General features: G+C 33.2%; 1 protein-coding gene across 1 annotated transcript in view; it reads right to left on the bottom strand.

The window, feature by feature from the left end:
- Positions 1–25,431, bottom strand: part of LOC140436827 (WD repeat-containing protein 48 homolog) — a 62,819-nt gene that overhangs the window by 27,760 nt on the left and 9,628 nt on the right. Inside the window, exons 5-8 of the mRNA XM_072525957.1 lie at positions 20,844–20,949; positions 20,470–20,566; positions 16,093–16,197; positions 12,867–13,067 (exon numbers count right to left, since the gene is read on the bottom strand). Of these exons, the coding sequence (XP_072382058.1) occupies positions 12,867–13,067; positions 16,093–16,197; positions 20,470–20,566; positions 20,844–20,949 (509 nt within the window). The remainder of the gene's footprint in view (positions 1–12,866; positions 13,068–16,092; positions 16,198–20,469; positions 20,567–20,843; positions 20,950–25,431) is intronic.

Here is a 25,431-nt window from a genome sequence, read left to right as displayed (position 1 = left end):
TCTAGTTCTATCCAATAGTGTCTTACTAGCGATTATTCTAAGGACTTTCATCTCTGATGTTTCTAACATTCTTTTTGTTCTGTCTGTGTCGGGTCGTGTTTCTGCCGCGCTGGTCTGCCGTCATTATTGGTCTGATGACTGTTCTATTCATTTAATCTTCCACTTGCCTCGAGTTTTCCGTAGCTAGACAGTGTGATGCATAGATATTCAAAATCCACCACTTGTATTATTTGACCCTCCAGCACCTATTTACATCTTATTAGATTTACTGTTATAACCATGCCTTTTGTCAAAGTTATAACTCACGCTAGAAAATTACATAAGTCCAAACTTGTTAGATAAGACTAGACTAACGCTAGATAATCATAGGTCTGGACCTGTTGAAGCGTGTCTATAGTATATATATATATATATATATATATATATATATATATATATATATATATATATATATATATATATATATTATATATCCTACTATCATTTTCGCATCGATACATTATGCTTTTACCATCAATTTAGCATCGTCTTGCAAAGTAGCATCTGTATATCGACGCTACTTTACAAGACCTTAATAACTGTTTTCCCGTACTTGTTACAAGAATTTTAACCATCTCATTGATTAGAGTTTTGATACCGTGTTGGTATTTTAAAATATCCGCTTTCTCTTTTTATCCCTTACTGAGTTATATAAGTTTATTCCAGAAAATGTTTGAGTCTAAAATGATGGTACAGTGAAAATATTATATATATTTAGTTCAGGGTTTTACCGTTTACTCGCTGCCATTATATACATGAAAATGTATATCCCACTTTCATTATCAATCATTTTAGCATCAGAAATTTGGCATCGTTGTTGAATATAATATTACCCACGACGAAATAGTAAATTTAAGAATATATATATATTTTTTTCATCTACAAATCATTCTGGCATCATGTTTGGTTAAAAGTAACGGGTTATGATATATTGCAACTACCTATTGTATCTTCGCTCCAATTCGTCCAGTCGCGACGTACAGCACCTCAAATGATAGGATTTAACCAATAAAATACAATAAGATAGAAAAATCAAATATAGCAGCATGTCAAAAAGGCCTTAATTATATATCTTCGTTTCTGTAAGTCCAATCGTGACGTACAGTATCTCAAATGACAGGATTTAACCAATTAAAAACAATGAAATAAAAAAATTAAATACAGCAACATGTCCAAAGGGCCGTAGTCACGTATCTTCGGTCCTATTAGTCCAATCGTGACGTATAGTACCTCTAATGATAGGATTTAACATAAATAATACAATGGGATAGAAAAATCAAATGCAGAACAATGTCAAAAGGGCCTTAGTTGTGTATCTTTAGTTCTATTAGTCCAATCATGACGTGCAGTACCTCAAATGAAAGGATTTGACAAATAAAATACAATGAGGTATAAAAATTTAATGGAGTAGCATGTCAAAATGGCCTTAGTTATGTATCTTCGGTCCTATTAGTCCAATCGTGACGTACGATACCTCAAATGATAGCACTTAACCAATAGAATACAATGACATAGAAATCAAATACAGCATCACGTCAAAAGGGCCTTAGTTACGTATCTTTGTTTTTAGTGGTCCAATCGTGACGTACAGTACCTCAAATGATAGGATTTAACCAATCGAATACAATAAGATAGAAAAATAAAATACATCAGCTTGTCAAAAGGGCCTTAGTTATGTATCTGCGGTCCTATTAGTCCAATCATGACGTTTCGTACCGTAAATGATAGAATTTAACTAATATAATACAATGAGATATAAAAATTAAATAGAGTAGCTTGGCAAAAGGGCCTTAGTTATGTATCTTCGATCCTATTAGTCCAATCGTGACGTAAAGTACCTCAAATGGTACCATTTAACTAATAGAATACTACGACGTACAAATCAAATACATCAACGCTAAAAGGACTATAGGTATATATCTTTGCTCCTATATATGTTATGTCAAAAGAGGCTTAGTTGCGTAAACGAATTAACGCACAGAAGTGTGTGGCATATTACGTGACAGGATTATTAGCGAATACCATACGATTACGTCATACATCTCTTTGCATACGTCCACTTTTAGTTAACTACTTAGTATGTATTCAGTACTTTGCTTTACGGTTGTTGAGGCATTAACTCTTAAACAGAAGAATGTTAAAAATCTTGAAAGCTTTGAGATGTGGTGCTACCGCCGTATACTAAAAATAAGTTGGGTGGATAAAATTACAAATGAAGAGGTAATACGCAGAATAAATAACGATCCAGAAGTTATACTGAATATAAAAAAGAGAAAACTTGAATAGTTTGGCCACCTGATGAGAGGACAAAAGTACACATTCATACAAAATATAATGCATGGAAAAATCCAAGGACGCAGAAATCCAGGCCGTAGAAGAATGTCCTGGATGAGAAATTTAAGAGAGTGGTTTGGCTGTACCACTAACGAATTATTCAAAACAGCAGTAAATAAAATTAGAATCGCCCTAATGATATCCAATCTCCGATAACAGAGGCACTCAAAGAAGAAGATATGATAAACTCGAAAAATCTCCAACGTTCACTGTTAGACATATGCCTCCCGTTCAGTACACACATTTACTGCTCCTTGACGCTGTGACGAGAATGAGATAGGATTTAACAAATAGAATGACAGAAAACTAAAAAAGACAATGTGTCAAACGTGGAATGCGTCGCAGAACGTGAAATATTAGCGTAAAATTATATGATGCCATAGAAGGTTCTTTAATACCCAGCAAACTCGCTTTGTAAAGTTACATAGCAGGGATCTGTGCGAGAACAAGTCGATCATTCGTTTTATAACCCAAAGGGGACCATAAAATATTCAACGTTAAAATTTGACATAATGTAACGGTATGACAAATCTTTTTTCTCCCGCATGTGCTTGCCTGTGTACCTATACAAGGGGAGTCGTGCATAACCTTTAAGTTGATCGTAATACATAACTGCAACAAGTATGTTGACGACTTGGGTTAGTATATACAGTGCATTCCGTACGTTTTTTAAACATGGTTAGGAAATTGTTGACTGGAGGCTATTAAAGGAGTTCTTAAAATAATTGCGGGTCACCGCCTTTTCTGTAAATGGAGTGAATATTGTTATCGATTTAATTTTTTTCTTCAGTTGAATAATTCCTGCTGGTATTTGGTCTAAGCTTACTTCTTTTTCTCATTCAAACTGTTTCATAGCTAATTTTACTTCCTCTTTATAGTGCCCTGTTCACCTGTTTTGGTAATTTCGGACTATTTCATCTCTTATAACATAAAACAGTTGTTTCAGATATCTTTATCGCGTTTCCTTTTTTTTATGGATGAATATGCTGCCGTTTTCATCTCCTACTATTTCATATGGAGCTACACGATTAACAATTCCAAATCAAGAAAAGACAAATAACACTCCGAATTATATTATACAACTAATAGTCGAAAAATAAAGAGCAAGAGGTAGATAATCAGACAATTAAGATGAGCGCTACATGATGTACGCAATGCCACATTTGAACACTACATTAGTACATTGTCTAAAGAAGATCATTCACTATGGATAGCAACAAAACACTTAAAGAGACCTGATCAATACAACCCACCAATTAAGAAAGATGACGTTAGTTGAGGGAGATCAGACCAGGAAAAAATGTCAACATTTTCAGAATACCAGATAATAATAATCAAGCAATAGAACACTGAAAACTTTTGTTTTTAACTGTACGCCCGTGAATGAATTATTATTTTTTAAATAACACTTAATATTGCACTTTTTTATTGTATTTTTTTCATCTTTCAAGATAATTCTTATAGGAATATATTTATTTATAACATACGGTCTTATGGGAACAAGAGTTGCAGTAAAAGATTTTTATAATTATTTATAAAATTATAATTATAATTAATTAATATAGAATGTAAACCATATTTCCAATATATTTGTGAAAAAGAACCAGTTTATAATATTCCAGACGACGTAATAAAACCTTATTTTAGACTATTGGTCGATGAATTGAAATCATTGTTCAAGAAACGAATTATTCATGTGCAGATGTTTTACTATAAAAACATGTAAAACCAAAATCTCGATTAAAAAAATTGCAACCAGTTACTCACGATGAAACTTAACCCCATTATTGATTTTACAAGTAATAAAATGGGTCGACAAAAGACCAGTTTTAATTCTTACAACATTTAAACATAATAGTTATATCTTGGTTTAATCAGATGAAAAGAAAAATTATACACAAGTACTAAAACCACAAACTATTCTCGATTATAACTTGGTGAAAAAGAGTGTTGATTTTAGTGATTAAGTGGCTTCTTACCAAAGCCCAATACGCAAAATTCTGAAGTGGTACCGGAAAGTGGCAGTGGAATTAATATTTAATACCGCATTTAATACCGCAGTAGTAAATGCTTAGTTGCTAAATAATAGAAAACGTAAAAAAGCGACAACCTATCCTTGAGTTCAGACTGGAGTTCGCGAAGGCATTTGCAAATAAAGAAATGTTGTAACCCTCACGAACAGTTACACCCAAAAATACCATCTCAGGCAAAGCGATGTAGATAATAAAAAGAGAAGAAAGTGTACAAGATGTAACAAAATTTTAAGAAGAAGCATGACTAGTAGAAAGGACGATAAAAAAGTTAAAAAAGTTAAAACATACTCTGAAGAATGTGATGGCAAAACTGGAATATGTCTAGTGTGCTTCAATGGAGCACATTAAAAAACAATTTTACTTATACAGGAACTATTATTGAGTAAAAACGTATTATACCTCAAGTGGCCTTATAGTATTGGAAGTCGTAAGTTGATAGTTTTAGTAGAACATTTTAATTGTTAATTACCTCCGTAAAAGTGAGTTATAGTATTTATAAAAAGATGGATGTAAATAATATACCTTCGACATCTAAAAAAGCTAAATGTGAATATAAACGTAGATTGACCACTGCTGAATTACAATCATTGTTAGAAGCATCTGGCGAGGACGATGTAGATTAAATGAATGGTGGAAGTGACTCTGATTGACTCTGACGAAATATTTGCACAAAGTCGTTCAGAAAAATCGAGGATTGCGTTTTGGAAAGAAACAACACAAACAGAATTTAAGACTTTTCTCGGACTTATGTTCCATATGGGGACAATTAAGATGAACCGTCTGAATGACTACTAAAAAAGTATGGGTAACTTCTATAATAGTGTTGACTTGACTAGATAATTGCTCATAGCCCATATTAAGAAATAAGCGAATAGATAATCCTCACTTGTCAAAGAAACTGAAAAAACGTGAAGTGGTCTAAAAACTAAAAAGTCCCCTATTCAAACTGGTTTTTAATAAAAAATTTAATAATATGTTAAAGTTTTTTTAATATACCCTAAAACTAAAAGCGAAAAGAATCGATTGCAAGTTACAAAATACTTGTAGAGTCATACTGTTTGGACAAGTACAGTTGTTTAAATAATCGCTTTCTGTCATAAACAAATTGAATAAATTGTAAAATATTTTTTGATCTGCTTGATATTTAGCACACTTTAATAACTCATCAATTGCCATAATTGCCTGTCGTTAGGCCAAAAACAAAGTTATTAACATTATTTATAAATTACTACAAACATAATATCATTCGATGGCCTTGCGATGTTCTTCTTGTCTTACTTGGATCCTTCTATTTGTCTGTCCAATATAGGCTCTATCGCATTCTCCACAGGGAATTTTGTATACTCCTTGGTTTTCTAGGGGAATCTTTGTCTTGGCAGATGGTAATATGTTTGCGATTTTTCTGTCGGTGTTGAAGACAGTCTCTATTTTGTGTTTTCTCAGGACCCTGCTTATCTTCTCTGTTGTGCCTTTAATATACGGTAGAGTGGTTTTGGCAATCGGTTTTTCGTCTTCTTTTATTTCGTTTGTTGTTTTTTGTGGTCTTCGTGCCTTTTCGATTCTGTGTGTGGAAAAGTCGTTGTTTTTTAACGCTTTTGTAACTTTCTGCATTTCTTCTTTCTTGTGTTCTTCGTCTGTTAGTCGTTCAGATCTTATAGTCAGAGTTTTTATGACTGAATTCAATTGTGCAGGATGGTGGTGTGAATCTGCATGTAGGTATCTGTCAGTGTGAGTTGGTTTTCAATACACTGTATATCCAATGTTGCCGTTTTCTTTCTTTATTATTAAGACGTCTAGGAAAGGTAGTTGTTGATTACTTTCTAATTCCATCGTAAACTTGATCTTGGGATGGATACTGTTAATGTATTCTAGAAATGCAGTAAGTTTGTCTACTCCATGTGTCCATATGATGAAAGTGTCGTCCACATATCTAAGCCATAGTTTGGGTTTATATTCTGCTGTTCTTATTGCCCGTTCCTCTATGTCTTGCATAAAAAGATTTGCTATCACGGGAGATAGCGGTGAACCCATCGGTGCCCCTTCAACTTGTTTGTACCGTTGATCACCATATATAAAATATGTGTTGTTTAAGCAGTGCCTCGTCAAATTTAGGGTATCTTGCGGTACTGGGTATTTTCTGCTTATAATTTCCAAGGATTCATTGATGGGAACGTTGGTGAAAAGTGAAACAACATCGAAACTTACTAACAAGTGTCCCGGCCCAAGAGTAACATCTTTTATACTCTCGATGAAGTGGCCTGCGTTCTTAACGTAGGAATCAGCTTCTTCTGCGTAAGGCTGTAGCTTTTCAGCCAGGAACCTTGCCAGTGGTTGGCACTGCTTAAACAACACATATTTTATATATGGTGATCAACGGTACAAACAAGTTGAAGGGGCACCGATGGGTTCACCGCTATCTCCCGTGATAGCAATATATATATATATATATATATATATATATATATATATATATATATATATATATATATATATATATTAATATCGGTTTCAAAACGTCTTGCGTCGTTGTCCGATGCCTAATTTCCACGAATTTCTATCATTCCATTGTTCTTCGGTCAAGTCTCGGGAGCTCATTGCCTTTGTTATTCCCTCCTTCCATGTTCTTTTTGGTCTTCTTCGTTTCTTACGATTTGGTGGTATCCATTTCATGACGTTTTTTGGTAGTCTTGTTTCTGGCATTCTTTGAACATGGCCATACCATATAAGTTGTTTCCTTTCTATGTCTGTTGCCACTGATCCATCTACCCCCATCCGATTCCTTATTTCATCGTTTCTAATTCTGTCTGCCCTATATATTCGAAGTGATCGTCTAAATACATCCATTTCTGTTGCTTCGAGTTTTCTTTTATTGCTTTCTGTTAGTCTCCATGTCTCTGTACCATAGGTTAAGCTGGTTTTTATGAGAGATTCATATATATTGTATTTTCGTCTTTTACCAATTTCTGAGCTCCAAAGAACTCCGTTAAGGCATCCAATTGTTCTACGGGCCTGGGTTATTCGTTTTCTAATTTCCCTATTGTCTGTGCCTGTGGTGTCGAAATCAATTCCTAGGTAGGTATATTCAGTGCAGAATGCAATTTCGGTTGTGTCCGAAGCGTGTTTATAGTACATGTCCCAATTCGAGAGAATCGCATCTTAATATCATAGTGGATCGTTTCAGTCAACCAGCAGTGATTAAATACTTGCGTTTAAAGGAGATGACTCCAACGAAAATTCATAAAGGTTTGTTGAAAGATGAGGTGAGTCTGCAGTACCTATCAATAACATAGTGAAAAGGTGGTGTCATGAGTGTACATCTGATAAACAGTTGTGTATAGTTGAACATGTTAGGTGGAGCGCACACAACCGCTACTATACAAGAAAATGTTAAAAAAGTCCGTGGCCTCCTATTGAAAGATCGGCTTGTGACTACTAGACAAATAACTGACGTAATTAGTATCTCATACCAATTGATATATAAAATACTGACCATTGAATTGAATATGAAAAAAATTCTGCCAAATGGGTATAACAAATGTTAACAGAGACACGCTAGCAAACTCAGAAGTCGTCTTCTTACACGATGTAGATATAACAAAGCAATCAAAGTCGTAATGGATGTGTTCTAGATCCATGACTATGATGTAGAGATCAAAATACAGAGCAAGGGGTAGACACACAAAATATAACATACCTGCTACAAAATTAAATATGAAAAAATTGTCTACAACATAAGTATCCTGAATTTTAACACAGGTACCCAAGCAAACTCTAACAGATATTTTCAATCGTCTTTTCACACGGTCAGAAAATTTTCTTGCAATTTAATTTCAAAATTACCTAATACAATAAAAGTAAAACGTACGGGGAGGAAGGTAAGCAAAGGTGTTCTATTGCATTCCCACAGATGAAATCGCTTACGCAGGTTTCGAATTAGTTGAGCATTCCAGTAGTCACATTCTCCGGATTTGGTTACCAGCGATTACCACCTGTTTTCAAAACTATTTTCTTCAGATAATGATGTCATACATGCGATAAATCAGTGGTTTGTAGAGGTCGAACAAATTTTCTTTTTAGAAACATTAGAAATGCTAGAAAATAGTTTGCAAACATGGGTTAACCTTAACAGAGACTACGTTGAAAAATAAAAGTGAGACAATAAATCAGATACATTCAGTCAGTTAGATTTCAAAAGTACAAAGTATTGTTGTTTTTAAATATCAGTCGGGTGAAAAGATTTTCAAATTGCGAATTGGATAGAAGTGCATTATTATTGAAAGAAGGAAATAAAACGAATTAAAAAAAGGAAACGAACATGGCTATATGGCATGTTAAAGGACCGAAAAACAGAAAGTGAATATCATACCACTTGGACAACTTTTTGAATGCCTAAACCAAGTTTTATCAGTACGTTAGAAATTGTCTGAACTTTATATAAGGTTGTATGAATTAATCGAGACACTTTTCCTCTTAATCCATTCGGTTGCTGCTCATCATAATGGATTTTGAAATCGATGAGAGTGAAGGTTTATCGAAAGACAGAGTTGACTGTTGAGCAGAGTATACATAGAAAGTCGTTGATATTCGTATGTGCAAGTATCAAAAGGCCACGTTGTACCAACCAGTAAGTCTAACCATAGCTTCCTCATAGCTTTAGCGATGTTTTGATTGTTTATTACAACCATTATAATTTCATTGTTTTATTGCACCTACGAATTATATTTATTTATCTCACCAGGGCTATCGAAGGGAGCCATAGTGGGTATTTTAATTTATACTTATTAGTAACTCGTAGTAGATTCTAAGCAGCTTAATTCGCAACATTTAGTCCTAGCGAGTCGGATTTGAGCTTATTTCTTATCAATTTTAATGGTTGGTTTTTCGTTGTGCAGTAAAAATTTTAATCTTTAGAAAGATTTTTCGAGATTTTTTCTTCACTAAGTAAGATAAGGGGTGCTTTTTTAATTTTCCTCTTTTTGCTGTCCGTTTCTTTCATGCCTATTAATGCATCTTTCCATTGCACTCTGTGCTCATTATTCCAGTGAAACTGCAGTATTACAGTGTTTTTTTAACGAAGTATATCCCTTTTACTTCTTTCGAGTTTTTTAAATAACCATTGTTTGTTATACAATACTAAATTTGTATGTAGATAGTAATAAGGGATAAATTCTCCTACCTATATATCATGATATGATAATGACCAAGGTAAATTCTAAGTTTTCATTTTTTTTTTAAATATCATTTATTATTGAGATCATTTTAAAAACAAATATTTTACCAGGCCATCGAGAGAAATAATACTTAAATTTTTATAAAGATGTATGTTTGAAGGTATCTTTTTGTAATGGACATTTCTGTTTGTAAAATGAATATTATTTCCAGTTGAACTGATGTGGTGGTGCAGTTAAGACCAGGATAGTCTAGAAATAGTCTGTATGCATTACTGTATGATTAATATGTATATTAACTTCTTCTTTATGTGCCGTCTTCTACCGAAGGTTGGCGACCATCAAACGATAGGTTTCTCTGTTTCGTGCCGCATGTATTATGTTCGCAGCTTCTGGTATTTGAAACCATTCTCTCAAGTTTCTCAGCCAGGATTTCTTCTTTCTGCCCAAACCTCTTCTACCTTCAATCTTGCCTTCCACATGGCCCAGGTATGACGCTTTCCTCCTTTTAACAGTTGTTAACAATTCCACCTCTTTACCCATTCGTCTTAATACCTCTGTGTTGGTCACTCTGTCTGTCCCAGGTATTCTCAGTATGCGTCGATACAGCCACATTTCTAGAGCCGCTAACTTCTTTATAGTTGCTGGTGTTAACGTCCCCCCTTCAACTCCGTAAAGTAGCGTAGAGAGTACGTAGCATTTCGTGGCGCGCCATCGGAGGTTAACGCTTAGGTGGCGGTTGCTTAAGAGCTTTCTCATTTTGATGAATTTGGATCTTGCTATTTCAATTCGGATCTTAATCTCTACGTCTGGGTTCCACTTATCATTTACTGTATATCCCAGATATTTAAATCGGTGTACTCTTTCAATACGTTCGGCTTCAATATTCAGGTCGATATGTTGAATGTTCTTTTTACTGATCACCATAAATTTAGTTTTCTTTCTATTGATCTTCAGTCCAAATTAGTTGCCAGTTGTATTTACTCTATTTAGCATTATCTGTAAATCTTCGATGTTATCGGCCAGTATAACAGTATCATCTGCATATCGAAAATTACTTATTGGTACGCCATTAATCTTGATGCCCTCGTTGTACTCTTCCAGTGCCTCTAGAAATATTGGTTCCGTGTACAGGTTGAAAAGCAGTGGCGAAAGAATACAGCACTGTCTAACCCCTCTCGAAATGGTTACGTTTTCACTCACTATATGTCCATTCTTCATGTGGGCTGTTTGATTCCAATATAGATTTTTTATAATCTGGATGTCCTTAGTGTCAAGTCCTGTAAGATGTAATAGTTCTATGAGTTTGTCATGTTTGATAGTATCGAATGCTTTCTCATAGTCGATAAAACAGGCGTAAACATCTTTCTGTTGATCCAGACATTTTTGAATCAAGATGTATTGCAAAGAGCGGCTCTCGAGTTCCAAAACCGCATCTAAAACCGAACTGTGTTTTACTTATGCTGTGTTCTAATTTGTATATCAACAAATTATAGAAATGTCCCAGTTACCTTAAATAATGATAAAATTAGAGATAGGCATTCAGAAAGCGAAGTTGAGTAATTACAAGGAGCCTCTGAGAGGAGTTCACTATTTGCGGAGGAAGTAAATGATGATAATAAAGTTACACTCCCTCGAACAAGTAGGGTATCTCGTAAACCACAATACTTAGCAAGTTATATTACAGATTAAATACCAATTGAGTTGTTACAATTACTTACTTAGGTACTTTTATAGTTAGACTAAGGTAGAGAAAATGTAGGTATATACTTTATAATTAAAAAAAAGGGAAGATGTAAGGTATATGCAACGCATATTACATGTCTAGAGTGCATCTCGTAAGTGACTTTTAGAAATTAGAACGGTGAACATGGTGTATGAAAATAGAGAAGCCCTAATAGAGTGCATGGAAAGAATACAATCCACATCCAGGCAATCCGGTACCATAACAAAAGCAGGTGCACTTTTAAGGTTATTGAATGATAATAAATTTGTATTTTGGTTGAGAGTTTTTCATCGTGTTATGCCCCACGTTGACATACTATATTCACAAATACAAAAAACTGCTACTGATTCCGTAATCGTAAAACGATGCCTGACTATATTTGAAGAAAATATACAAAAAGAAAGAGACAATATTCACACTATAAGAGAAACCGAGTTAACAGACATTGACGATAGTCAATCCAGGAAGAGACGGAAGAAAGATGACAGAAATTCTTATGTCTCCACAATTATTCAAGCTAAGGAAGTTTGCGATACTATACTATCTGAAATTAAAAGAAATTGTTTACAGGACATTTGGAAATAGCAAAATTATTTTCAGTGGACAATTTTGAAATATACAGCTCAAATTTTCCTACATTGACATTGGAATCAGCAATTAACAATTATCCCTTTTTAAATAAAAACAAATTAAGGACTGAATTGGAAATTGTTTATAGAAGATCCGATTTTAAAGAACTTTCCGGAGCAGTTCACTTACTTAAATTTTTGATTGAAAATAATTTGCAAGAAGATTTTTCTGAAATTAATTTAATTCAAGTACTTGTTACGATGCCAATGACAACAGCAGAAGCAGAACGATGTTTCTCTACATTGAAACGTATCAAAACTTTCCTTAGAAGTACTATGGGCCAGGATCGACTAACTGCACTCGCCATGTTATCAATTGAAAAAAAAAATGATTCAAGAAATTCCAAATTTTAATGAATTGGTTATTGAAGAATTTATCTCAAAAAAAGACAGGCGACTTGATTTTCAATACAAAACTTGCTTGTAACATTTAAAAACTAAATTATAATTTTAAGTTTAATAAAATACATTATTTATTGTAGTTTCTTAATAAGATCCTTTGATTTTTACAATTTGACGACACTCAAAAAACTTTTGCTTACGGAAATAGGGCTGAAGCGGAGGCCTATGGTGTTATCTATTTTTATATGGTATTTATAATATGTGTGCACCCCCAATACTTTACACCAGGCGCTGCCACTGCGTAAGTCTCGTATATTTATACTGTAGGGGAATTGAATACACAGTTTTTATCTAACTCGTTGTTAATACATAACCTTACAGAAAATAGGAGAAATTTTTAGAAAAATTTAAGGTCCAACCGACTGGACTAAGTAGATTTCTAAACTAACATTGTGGTAGATTCCACATTCAATTTTAAAAATAATTTTTCTATAAATATATGTGATTAGTTTTGTCGTTATTGAGATAACGACTTTCTAACGATTGCCTTCTACGATGCAATTTTGTAGTGGCTAGTTTGATTAAATTTACTTACTCTAAGAACATCATATATCGCTACGTTATCTTGAGCATCTTTAGTAAGGATGTGCCTTTTGTCGTTTAAAACTACTGCCTGCCTAATCGCCGCACCTCCTTGTATTAAAGATAACGGATTGGTGGGCATCCGAATTTCTTCTTTAAAATGCTTTTCTGTTGGTAATTTCCAACATCTAATACTAGAATCGGATGTTGATACCTAAAACATGTAATATTATATTAAAGACCTATACTTCGCGCTAACTGAAGTATAAATGAAGTACAATTGAAATAAAGAAGAATGATATGTGTTCCCAATTTTAATCACGTTTACGTTTTTAAAGATTTATAATCAAATTTAATGTTTTTATCATTTAGAAAAAATAAATAAGATTTACCAATTCGAGGAAGATTTTTTTCACAAAAATGTTAAAAACATAATTTCTTATTTTTCCTCTTTTTCAATTCATATCCATCTACTCCTGCATATAGGTCACATCCAAGTTTCTTCAGTGATCTGTCATGTGCTTTGCGCATATTTTTCGATTGTCTGGTCTCGTTCCAAGTTCAAACCAATTTAATTTTTGTCACTTTTTCTATTGCATCTTATATTTTTGGTTTATTTCTGATATCTTCGTTTCTGATTAGGTCTCGCAGTGGAATCCTCAGAACTCGCTCCATGGCTCTCATTGTCATCTCGCATAGTATTTAATAATCAGGACTGTCACTGTCTAATCAATATATACAAACAATCAAAATACTTGCATTATACACTTTTGCTTTTAAGTTTACAGGAATCTCGTCATTATTTAATATGTATTTAAATTTCCTAAAAGCTTACCATCATAGCTGGATATTTAGTTATTTAGAAAACGAAACTAAATTCCTGTAGTTAGCTGTATATCATGTATCACCATGTATTTAATTTTTAAATAAATTTAGTTATTTATGCATTTTGGTTTTCTTTGCCTAGTTTCATGGTATGTACTGAATACTCGCTCATGTTTTCTATTGATGATAAGATGAAATTGGGACCTTCATACCGTCTTCCAAAAAAAGATTTTGTAAAAAGAACTAGTGAGCCTCAGAACATGGATGGAAATCTCCAAAAAATTCCAAATAAGCGACGAAAATGGATTATGAATTGCGCAACTTGGACCGTACATCGGATCGGATCAAAATTAGAAGAAATTGCTAAAGAAGCTCAAAAATTAAACACCAAAACCAAGAGAAACCCAAGAAGAAATTTGAACAAGGAGAATACATATTTATATATGGATGAGTTCCGAAAGAACAAATCACCGAGAGAATTAGCAAGACTAGTTAAAAATACGTTAAGAAGTTAAGTTGATATTAATAACATCAACTTAACAAAGACAAAGGTTAATAATCACAAACATAATAAATGAACAAATAATGAACATACACATAAAGGCTATGGGAAGAAGACTTGTATTTATAAACATATATGCCCCCATAGATGACCAACCGGTTATACATAAAATAAAAGCATAAAAGCAGCCACATAGGGTAAGACCGATCGTCACTCGACACTGAGGAGTAGGCAGATTGAGACCTCAGCGCCGTTTGACGATTCTTGTATTTATACAGAACACGATACTGATACGTCACAAGTGAGGGGAGTAGGCAGATTGAGACCCCGAACTCGAACGGAACCTTATCACTCTTGAAAATGGCTCCAAAATGGAAGTCGAAACGTCGAGCATTAAATTAATTCTCCGCGGTTCTTCCCGAGAACTTAGTGATTTCATTTATCTGACCGCAGAAATCTATCCGAACATATATATATATATATATATATATATATATATATATATATATATATATATAAATATATATATATATATATATAATATAATATAATATATATATATATATATATATATAATATAATATAATATATATATATATATATATATATATATATATATATATATATATTATATAATATAATATATATATATATATATATATATATATATATATATATATATTTATATGTACATATATAATAAGAGAAAAAACTTGAAGCCTTCGACATGTGACTATACAGAAGAATCCTAAGGATATCATGGACGGACAAGATAACCAACGAGACTGTACTACGAAGAATGGAGAAAGAAAGAGAAGTGATGTATACGATTAAAAAGAGAAAGTTAGAATAACTCGGACACATAATGAGAAACGGCAATAAATACAGATTACTGAAAATAATCCTTCAAGGCAAAGTATTCGGAAAGCGAGGAATTGGGAGAAGAAGAATATCATGGTTAAAAAACCTGAGGAAATGGTTGACCACAACAACAACTACTATATTTAAAGCATCAGTTAATAAAATAATTATAGCCAGAATGATCGCCAATATTCGAAACGAATAGGCACCAAAAGAAGAAGAATATATATAATATACATATAAGATACAATAATTGTTGTCAAAATTACATACGAAAGCGATGGAAATAAATCCACTCATGCATCATTCGCACTCAGTAAAGGGATTTACCCCCAATATAGTAAACCAACAACAATTTGTCATGAGGAAACCTTAATTAAGCAAACTATCCTGGCTCATCGTCAGCATTGTCTCTAGAAAAGAAATGCTAGTCTAAAAAACCATTTTAAGGCCTATTTGGACCTATCATACCCAGCTCCGGGTAACCACTTCCAATCGCAATCTAAACATAATACAGAAGTTCCAACCTAGACAATAATGAGGATTCTTGATGCTCAGTACTAAATACCCAACACGGTGGTCCAACGAGATAGAACAATCCCATCAATAAGAGAACTAATAAGTGAATATAGTGTAACATTTCAGGAAATTACGTCTGTACATCCTAATGAGTCAGCTAAACGATTATTTTCAAGGGTCTTGTATGATGAAAGAAGAGTACAAAACCAACAAATTAATAGATTTAAATATAAAAAAATAGTAAACTTGCATATATTATATGTATATAGTTAAAATAATACCACCATGTCAGTACTTATATATTATTATAAAGCAGAGTGCTCAATGGAGCACCCTGTCTACTAATCATCTAGTAATAATATATTACTGATGGTTGGACTTGTTAATTTTTGGCCAGCCATTGAATCTTCTAAAAATTATTATTTACTGTGATAAATTTAGTAGAATATAGGGCAGCACACAGCCGTTCTAAATCTCTTGTCATTTCTATTTCTATATGAACATAAAATTCAATAACATTAACAGTACTTACCCATACAGCTTGGTGATCAGCAGTAAAACACATTTTTAAAATTGGAGCATCTTCTACACACACTGTAATACTGTTGGAGATATTTTTAAGATCTGTCATTATCACCTATAACATACCACCGAATATTTTATTATGATTATTTTTAATATTAGAGATATAAGTTTATAAAGGTAACATTTGTATATTAGATACTATATATATATATATATATATATATATATATATATATATATATATATATATATATATATATATATATATATATATAAATGTATATTAAACCTAGAGCTAAGATTAATACTATTACAGGAATTAACTCCATTAATCACCAGTCTTCCGGGTTGAACCGAGTTGATTATTACGCGTTGATATTTGATATCACTGGATTTAGTAAAAACCATTGAGAATATATATATAAAGATAACATAGCTATGGTAAGATGTAAAGGAAAACTATCGCAACCTATCAAATATGAAACTGGCATTAGACAAGGAGATTCGCTGAGCCCATTAATATTTAATCTGATAATGGATGAAATCATAAAGAAAGTTAAAAAAACAAGATGATATAGAATGGGAGAAAAGGAAATAAGGATAATATGCTACGCCGACGATGCCATAATAACAGCCGAAAATGAAGATGACCTACAAAGAATAATTAAAGAATTCAAAGATACGGCGCTCATAGACACCATGGAGATCTCAACAGAGAAAACTAAAGCGATAGTGATATCAACGGAATCGAGACGATATAAACTAGTCGTAAATAACAAAATAATAGAACAAGTGATGGAAACTGAATACTTGGGAATAAAACTGTCAAGCTACGGAACAATGGAAGAAGAAGTACAAAAATAAGTGAACATGGCAAACAGAGCAGCAGGATGTCTCAACAACACAATCTGGAGAAACAAATACCTCACAACGGAAACGAAAACAAGGATATATAAATCAACAATAAGACCGATAATGACGTACACAGCGGAAACAAGAGCAGATACGGCGAAAACACAAAGACTACTGGAAACAAGAGAAATGAAAGTCTTACGAAAAATAATAAACCAAACTCTAAGAGACAGAGTAAGAAGTGAGGAAATACGAGCGAGATGTGGTATAGAGGAAATAAACGCGTGGACCAAAAGAAGAAAAGTGGAATGGAATCAACACATCGGAAAAATGACAGAAAATATAATAGTACGAATAGCAAGAGACAAATCGCCAAATGAAAGAAGATCATTCGGACGACCGAGGAAAAGATGGTCAGACAACGTCAATTGAGGCTAAAAACCGAAGTAAAACATGCATTAAGCCTATTTATAAAGTAGGAAGAAGAAGAAGAAGACATTTGATAAGTGATCAGTGTAGTAGTGTCTGGGGACTCGGGAGACTAAGACCTCGGAAGACCTGAAGAAGACATCGAAGATGTTTTCGATGACGTACAGTACAGTACAGTGACGTACAGTACCTTAAATGATATGGTTTAACCAATAGAATACAATGATATAGAAATAGGATACACCAACACGCCAAAAAGGCCTTAGTTAAATATCTTCGCTCCTATTGTTCCAATCGTGACGGACAGTACCTCAAATCATAGGATTTAAGCAATAGAATACAATGAAACAGAAAAATCAAATACAGCAACATGTCAAAAGGAATTTAGATACGTATCTTCGGTCTTATTAATCCAATCGTAACGTACGGTATCTCAAATTATAGGATTTGACCAATAGAATACAATGATATAGAAAAATCAAATACAGCAACATGTCAAAAGGACCTTAGTTATGTATTTTTGATCATATTTGTCCAATCGTGACGTACAGCACCTCAAATGATAGGATTTGCCCAACAGAATAAACGAGACAGAAAAATCAAATACGGCAACAAGTTAAAAGGACGTTAGTTGCGTATCTTCGGTCCTATTATATGTTCTATTATTATTAATGAAATAAAAAAATCAAATAGAGTAGCATGTCAAAAGGGCCTTAGTTATGTATCTTTGGTCCTATTATTCCAATCGTGACGTACAGTACCTCAAATGATTGGATTTAACCAATAGAATACAATGAGATAAAAAATCAAATACGTCAGGGCCTTAGTTACATATCTTCGCTCCTATTGGCCTAATCATGATATACAGTACCTCAACTGATAGGATTTAACCAATAGAATACAATGAGATAAAAAATTAAATACAACAGTATGCCAAAAAGGCCTTAGTTATGTATCTTCAGTCCTATTATTCCAATCGTGACGTACGGTATCTCAAATGATAGGATTTAACCAATAAAATACAACGTCATAGAAATCAAATACAGCAGCATGTCAAAAGGGCTTGAGTTTCATATATTCGCTCCAACAATGCAAAAAAGCCCCAACGTTCACTGTTAGACATATGCCTCCCGTTCACTGCATACATCCACTGTCCCTTGACGCTGTGACCTAAGAGGAGGGATTTAACGAATAGAATGACAGAGAAAACTAAACAAGGAAACGTGCCAAACGTGAAATGCGCCATAGAACGTGATATATTGGCGTAAAAATATATGATGGTCCATAGACGGTTCTTTAATACCTATAAAACAATGTTCCCTGATCATGTTTGAAAAACATACGGAATACACTGTATATACTAACTATAAGTCAACAACATTATGTACAGATATGGATTATGATCAAGTTACTCCTTTTGTACAGGTTATGTCGAATCAAAACTCGCCTTAATCCGCATGAAGTCGAAATTGTCCATAAACCGAAAACGCTATAACTCGAATTTTTTGGCGTCCCTCTTGAAGTTTGACTTATAGAGGTTCTATTTTATTTGGATTTCGAATATGCCCTAAAGGACATAAGAATAATGTACGTTTAGTAAAAAAGTTTTGTCATCGTTGGCCTGAGTACTCTATTAAAATTAATTATACTAAAAGCTTGTGTTTATTTATGTAAAGCCTCGTCATCAATTTTTAAAAGGCCTGGAAATGCAAAATAAAAACATAAAAATTGTAATTTTTACATTTACATTTACTACATTTTTTTTATTTGGTGTCAAGATAAATATAACAGTTTCGATATAATAAAAAAGTTCTTTCATAACTAAGTCACGCAATGTAAAAAAATGTAAATAGAAAAATCACAAACAAAACCAATTGAGCAATTAAGTGTATGAATTAGACATGCCAAAATGATAGAAAAATTTTGAAATACACATTTTTGTAAGGTGTTTTCCACATCCATGGAATAGGTGAAGGCGATTGTCCAGCGCCTTAAATTTGGATCTCCTTGGCTAAGGTATGGTATTCTTTACATGAGACCCTAGAGTCAAAATTGACAGGTTGGTTCTGTGTTCTGTCCAGGACACGCGTAGAAATCTTTTGTAGACCCGCATTTCGAAGCCTTCGATCTTACTTTTATTGAATTTTTTGAGAGTCCATGTTTGAGCTGCATAATATATAGCAATGGGAAAAATAAATATATCAGAGAACCCAAGTATATAAATCTGTCTACTACTTCGAAATTCGCCACATTATGTATGTGCGGTAGATTATTATTTGCCCTGTCTACGTAATTATTTTTGTTTTTCCGGTGTTGATCTGAAATCCGAATTCTTTGCTGATTCGGCTTAGCCGTTCGGTGATGGTCATCATTTCGACTTCATTGGCTGCTAGTATAAGTGTGTCATCTGCGTATCGCAGGGTACTGATGTTTCTGCCGCATATTGCGATTCCACTCAATCCCATTCGTCTAGTACTTTCCTCATTATATATTAACAATATATATTGTATAATGCTAATACACTCTTATATTAATTAACCATTCTGGACATAACAGTTACAAATGAAATATGATGTAAAGGGATGGGAACTCTCCAGAAGTACTTTAAACCTCATATTCTACAGCAATTATAAAACGCAGCAATCTTTCCTGTAGGCTTTGTGGTAATAAAAAAGCAGTAATCTAGTAATAGGTTTTAAAGTCATGGATCATAGAATGTGTATTAAGAATACGTGGAACAGTCTTTAACTTTATTTTAATATCAAAAAGAGTTATCTTTCCCTGTGATAAGTACTAGACCCTATTTTTCCTATTTTTTCCTATGATTTTTATCTCTTTTCTAATTTGTAATCCTTTTTACTTCACCACATGTACTGTCGACACGAAACGGTTACATATATTTTGAGAGCTTATGATATAAAACATGAAAACAGGGACTATATAGAGTCTTTCAAAATTATTATAGTATATTACTATAATAATTTTGAAAAGGTGAGGATCGCCATCAGGTAATGTCAAAATGTAAAACAAAAATCTCAAAATGGTTCTAATAGGAATAATGGTTTTATACATTTATTCCTAATGTATAAAAACTTAAATATACCTTTTTATCTCTTCCCCCTGAGATTACATGGCTAAAGCTTTCTGTAGCTAGTAAAGCCCACACCGAATCAGTATGAACTAAAATAGTTTGAACGCACCTGAAAGAAAAAATTTAATTTAAAGTATCTACATTTTTTTAAACATACAATGAAATAATACACCATTTAGTGATTACTAGATGACACATTAAAACAAATCTTGAAATTACTTTAAATATATCATGAAAATTAGTATGGTAGCTTACATTAATATATAAAAAAAAACATGGAAATTCAAAATCCAGATTAAAGACCTAAAACTATAAAACCTATACAACATTTCTTGGTGTAATTCAGTTAAGCATGCGTCGACCTTTTATTAAACAAAAAAAGTTACCTTTGCGATCCTAGATTCCACAATTTGATAGATCCATCACTGCTACCTGACAGACATTGATTCCCATCCCTTGAAACGACCAGTGCTTTCACATTGTCAGCATGACCTAAATTTAAATGTATCACATTAGTCCAATAATTAGAGATATATTTTTATACTGATAACAGAAGTAAAGCATATACTAATGATATCTAACTTAATATGTCAATATTAAGGTTTATAAAAGCATCTAAAAGTAGTCACTTCATGAGACAGTTAAACGAATCATCAAATAAAATGAAATGTATTTGGCATTTAGTAAACTTAACAGTCGGGAAACAAAATAACTCAAAAGTACCTAGAGATGATAACAGTAATTTAGCAGACAAATTTAACCACCATTTTGTTGAAATGGCTCCAAAGTTACTTGCCGCTTTGGATCCAACTAAAATAGGTGGGTTTACATCAGCATCAAAAAACCGTAATAGTTGTTCTATGTTTTTATATCCAACTAACCCACAGGAAATAACTAGTATAGTCGAAAGTTTTAAATCCACAGTTGTGGTTTTGATCAGATTTCCCCCAAGTTATTAAAACAATGCATTCATGCTCTCGCAGATCCACTGACGGATATTTGTAATGCCTCTTTTCAACAAGGAATATTTCCTAGTATGTTTCAACTATCTATTGTAATCCCTTTATTCAAAAGTGGTGATAAAGATGACCTTAACAACTATCGTCCCATAAGTCTCTTATCTGTGTTTTCAAAGATAATTGAAACTCTGGTTTATACTAGACTGAACGCATTCCTAAAAAAGCATAGTGTCTTGCATAATTTTCAACATGGTTTTACATCTTCTAAGTCTACAACTACACCTCTTGCAAATTTCGTCAGCTTAGTGTTGGATGCTTTGGACAGACGAGAGAAGGCATGTGGTTTATTTCTCGATTTGTCCAAGGCTTTTGACACTTTGGATCATAATTTGTTGCTAATAAAACTTGAGGGGATTGGTATTCGTGATGTAGTTCTAAAATGGTTTACTTCCTACCTAGAGAATAGAAGACAAAAAGTAAAGATAACATCTAATGAACTTGTAAACGAATCAAACACATTGGATATCCATTATGGTATCCCTCAGGGTAGTGTATTGGGTCCTCTACTTTTTATAGTATTTATTAATGATATAGCTTTAGTAACTAATTCACTGACTGGGGTTAACATCATCAGTTATGCGGATGATACCAACATTCTAGTCACAGGAACGTCTGATCAAAATTTGCAAAATAAAACTACACAGATACTATCCACCATCAACAGTTATTTCTTATCCAACAAATTAGTTTTGAATGAAGAGAAATCAAAGTATATGATTTTCACGTCAAATAATTTATTAAACCATCAAGCCACTATAGAAGCAGCAATAGATAAAACAGACTGCACGAAGTTGCTGGGGATACTTCTAGACAGTAATTGTAATTGGTCAAACCACATTTCCAATTTGAAATCCAGATTAAGTAGCGCATGTTATGCATTGAGAATTCTTTCACGTCTCTTTCATACATCAATATTAAAAACAGTATACTTTGCCCATTTTTACTCAATAGCCTAATATGGCATTGAAGTCTGGGGTTGTACCTCTGAATTAGAGCAGATATTCGTACTTCAGAAAAGAGCTATTAGGATAATGTATAAAATGAAATTTAGAGATTCTTGTAGAGGCATCTTTAGACAAAACAATATTCTTACAATTCCTGGTCTGTATATATTTTCGTGTATAATGTATTTATATAGCAAAATTTATGAATTTAATAAATTTCAATTTAACCATGTTTATTCAACAAGATTCAGAGACAATCACTTTATGCTTCCACAACATCGTTCTGTTTTGTTGGAAGGTAGCACACATTATGCAGTCATAAGTTTCTTTAACAAATTACCAATAGATATACAAATGAATTTACATCAGCCAAACTTTCGGAGGTGTGTACATCAATACACTTGTGAGCTAGAGCCATATTCTAAAAATAAACTTTTAAGTATGTTTTATCGTGTTTATTAATTTATATACTTTTAAGATGTATGTCTGTAACTTTGACTTGTCTCATACATGTACTTTGTATAATGTCGCATGTGATCAATAAATTTGACTTGGCTTGACTAAACAGGTTTATAAAGAGAGAATTTATTTTAGAAATTATTATTTTATTTAACCATTTTCGGTTGTCTTTAACGTCTTTAACGGTTGTCCCTAACATAGATTATTAATGGATTGCTTGAAAAAAATTGTCGCTGTTGCTGTTTCGATAAGCGTTTGAGATAAAAAAAGCCCCTAGCACTAATTACTAAAAATCATTATCAGCATAGTGTTTGTTTCTGTGGTTTTAACGTTAATTGGAAATTGTTTGTGTAGTGTTGTCACTGTATTGCAATGAGCCTAAATTCTGTTGTCGCGGCAAGAATTGACCGGTCTGCTTACTCGAAGACCAGGTTCAGGTCGAGACAGACTGATAACAGCTAGAGATGATCGTTTTGTCGTTTCCAGTGCTTTGAGAAACCGAACGGTCACGACAGTTTCCCTTCGAAATCATCTGCAAGAATTGATTAATGTAAACGTAAGTGAGTGTACAGTAAGGAGACGACTTCATGCTGCTGGTTTATATTCTCGAATTAGAGTAACGGGGCCGCCGCTTCTCCGTGAACACCGAATTGCCAGATTGAATTTTGCACGAGAACACTTGGCTTGGACAATACAGGATTGTATGTAGTATTGTATTGTTTTCTCATAAATCTGTCTTACGGGCTTATGCAAACGTGTACAGGTGTGCGCACGTCCAGGAGAGTGATATATTCAAGCATGTGCTACCGAGCAACTTCCATTTATGGCATGGGTAGGCATATCGTTTGACTTCGCACGGAGTTAGTCTTTATCAAGAATGGGCCATTAACCCATTCTCGATATCTGACATAGGTTCTAGAAGCCCATGTTTTACCGTTTATGGTTATTATTTGAGACGACGCAATATTTATGCATGATAATGCACGGGTCCACACTGCTCGGATAGTTACTGAGTATCTTGACGAGGTTCAAATCATACGATTTCTTTGACCTACTCGCAGTCCAGATATCAATCCCATAGAACATGTTTAGGATGAGACGAAGAGACGTTTACGGCGTCATGTACCAGCCTCCAGATATTCAAGAGATCTTTTCGACATATTGGTGGCAGGAATCGAACAATCGAAAAAGGCATATCAACTTAAACTTGTCCCTTTTCAATATTTAGTGAACAAAAACGTTGTTAACTTTAAGCAATCCGTTAGTAAACTATGTTACAACCGAAAATAGTTAAAGAATAACAATTTCTAAAATAAATTAAAATTACGGGGTAACCCTAATTTTATGCTCGGCAATGTATTTTACTTTTCACAAGATTAAAAAAATTTTTAAAATTGGCGACTTTAGTTATGTAATTTTGGAGTCAAATATACACAAGTATTTGATGGGTTAATTTGTTTTCTCAACTGTAAACTGTTATAAAAATAGTTGTATTATAATTGTAGCGTTTTCGTTTTTCTGGTAATAACTTCCCATAAAATTTGGATGATGCTGAACCTCGATATGGCTATAGTATTTGATAGACTGTTTTATTGCGTCAAACTATGCCGTATTTTCTGTTCTCCTATAATTAATTACTATTAATGGGAATAAGCCACAATTGAAGTTTAAAATAATTTTATTTACATCTCAACTTCCACTTCGGAAATCATTTTCAAAATACAAACATTAATAAATTAACACTTTCACTGCCGTTGTAAAATTTGAATGGACCCTCGGGTGCCGTTAGCATATTTTTAGTATTTTAGCTTCTTTTGTATAATAGTTTTTTAATTGAATAATATCTAGTTGATAATTGAGGTATAACTATCAAATTACGTCATCACGCATACGTGGCGTGTTCGGTTGCATATTAGGTGCCGACTACGCCACAGCGCTGTTTTAGTTGCTGCTGCTGTATTTTAGGGTAGAATAATTCAAGTCAGACAGAAATGTTTAATTAAAAATAAAACAGTGAAACAAAATAAAAATTTGAACATAAAAACTAAATTGTACATAAAATAAAATCAAAAAGTATAAAATACAAGATTATTTTGAATCCCACATTCTAAAATAACGGTTTAAACATAATCCTATTTTACCAAGGCATAGATTACAAAAGTAAGGAGTCATCTGTCTCTTGTTTTGAGTTTTACAAACTTAACAGTCTTTTCTTCGAGCCCGTTTATGGTCATCCGTTCGTTCAAATTTTGAAGGCAAATGGTGTGATTTAATAGCTTTTGTAGTTTTTTGGGACAATTTTCAGTTTGGACTCCCTCCAAAAGTTCCTCAATCATGGCTAAACGAAAATCATATAAATTTTTTCTTGGACCAGAATACGTATTGAATAAAAAATGAGAATTTATGAGCATTACTTGAAAAAAGTGGATAAATATTTTTTTGTACCATCGTAAGCTTTTACGCTCACATGGGTTGTAAGCCAACATTTGATCTTTACGACCTACACCCGACATATTTTTATTATATTGTTCAATGGCCTCAGGCTTTTCTTT

Source organism: Diabrotica undecimpunctata, chromosome 3, assembly GCF_040954645.1.
Source record: "Diabrotica undecimpunctata isolate CICGRU chromosome 3, icDiaUnde3, whole genome shotgun sequence".
Lineage (NCBI taxonomy): Eukaryota > Metazoa > Arthropoda > Insecta > Coleoptera > Chrysomelidae > Diabrotica > Diabrotica undecimpunctata.
The sequence above is the reverse complement of the archived record's forward strand: the minus strand, read 5'-3'. Positions and strand labels throughout refer to the sequence as shown.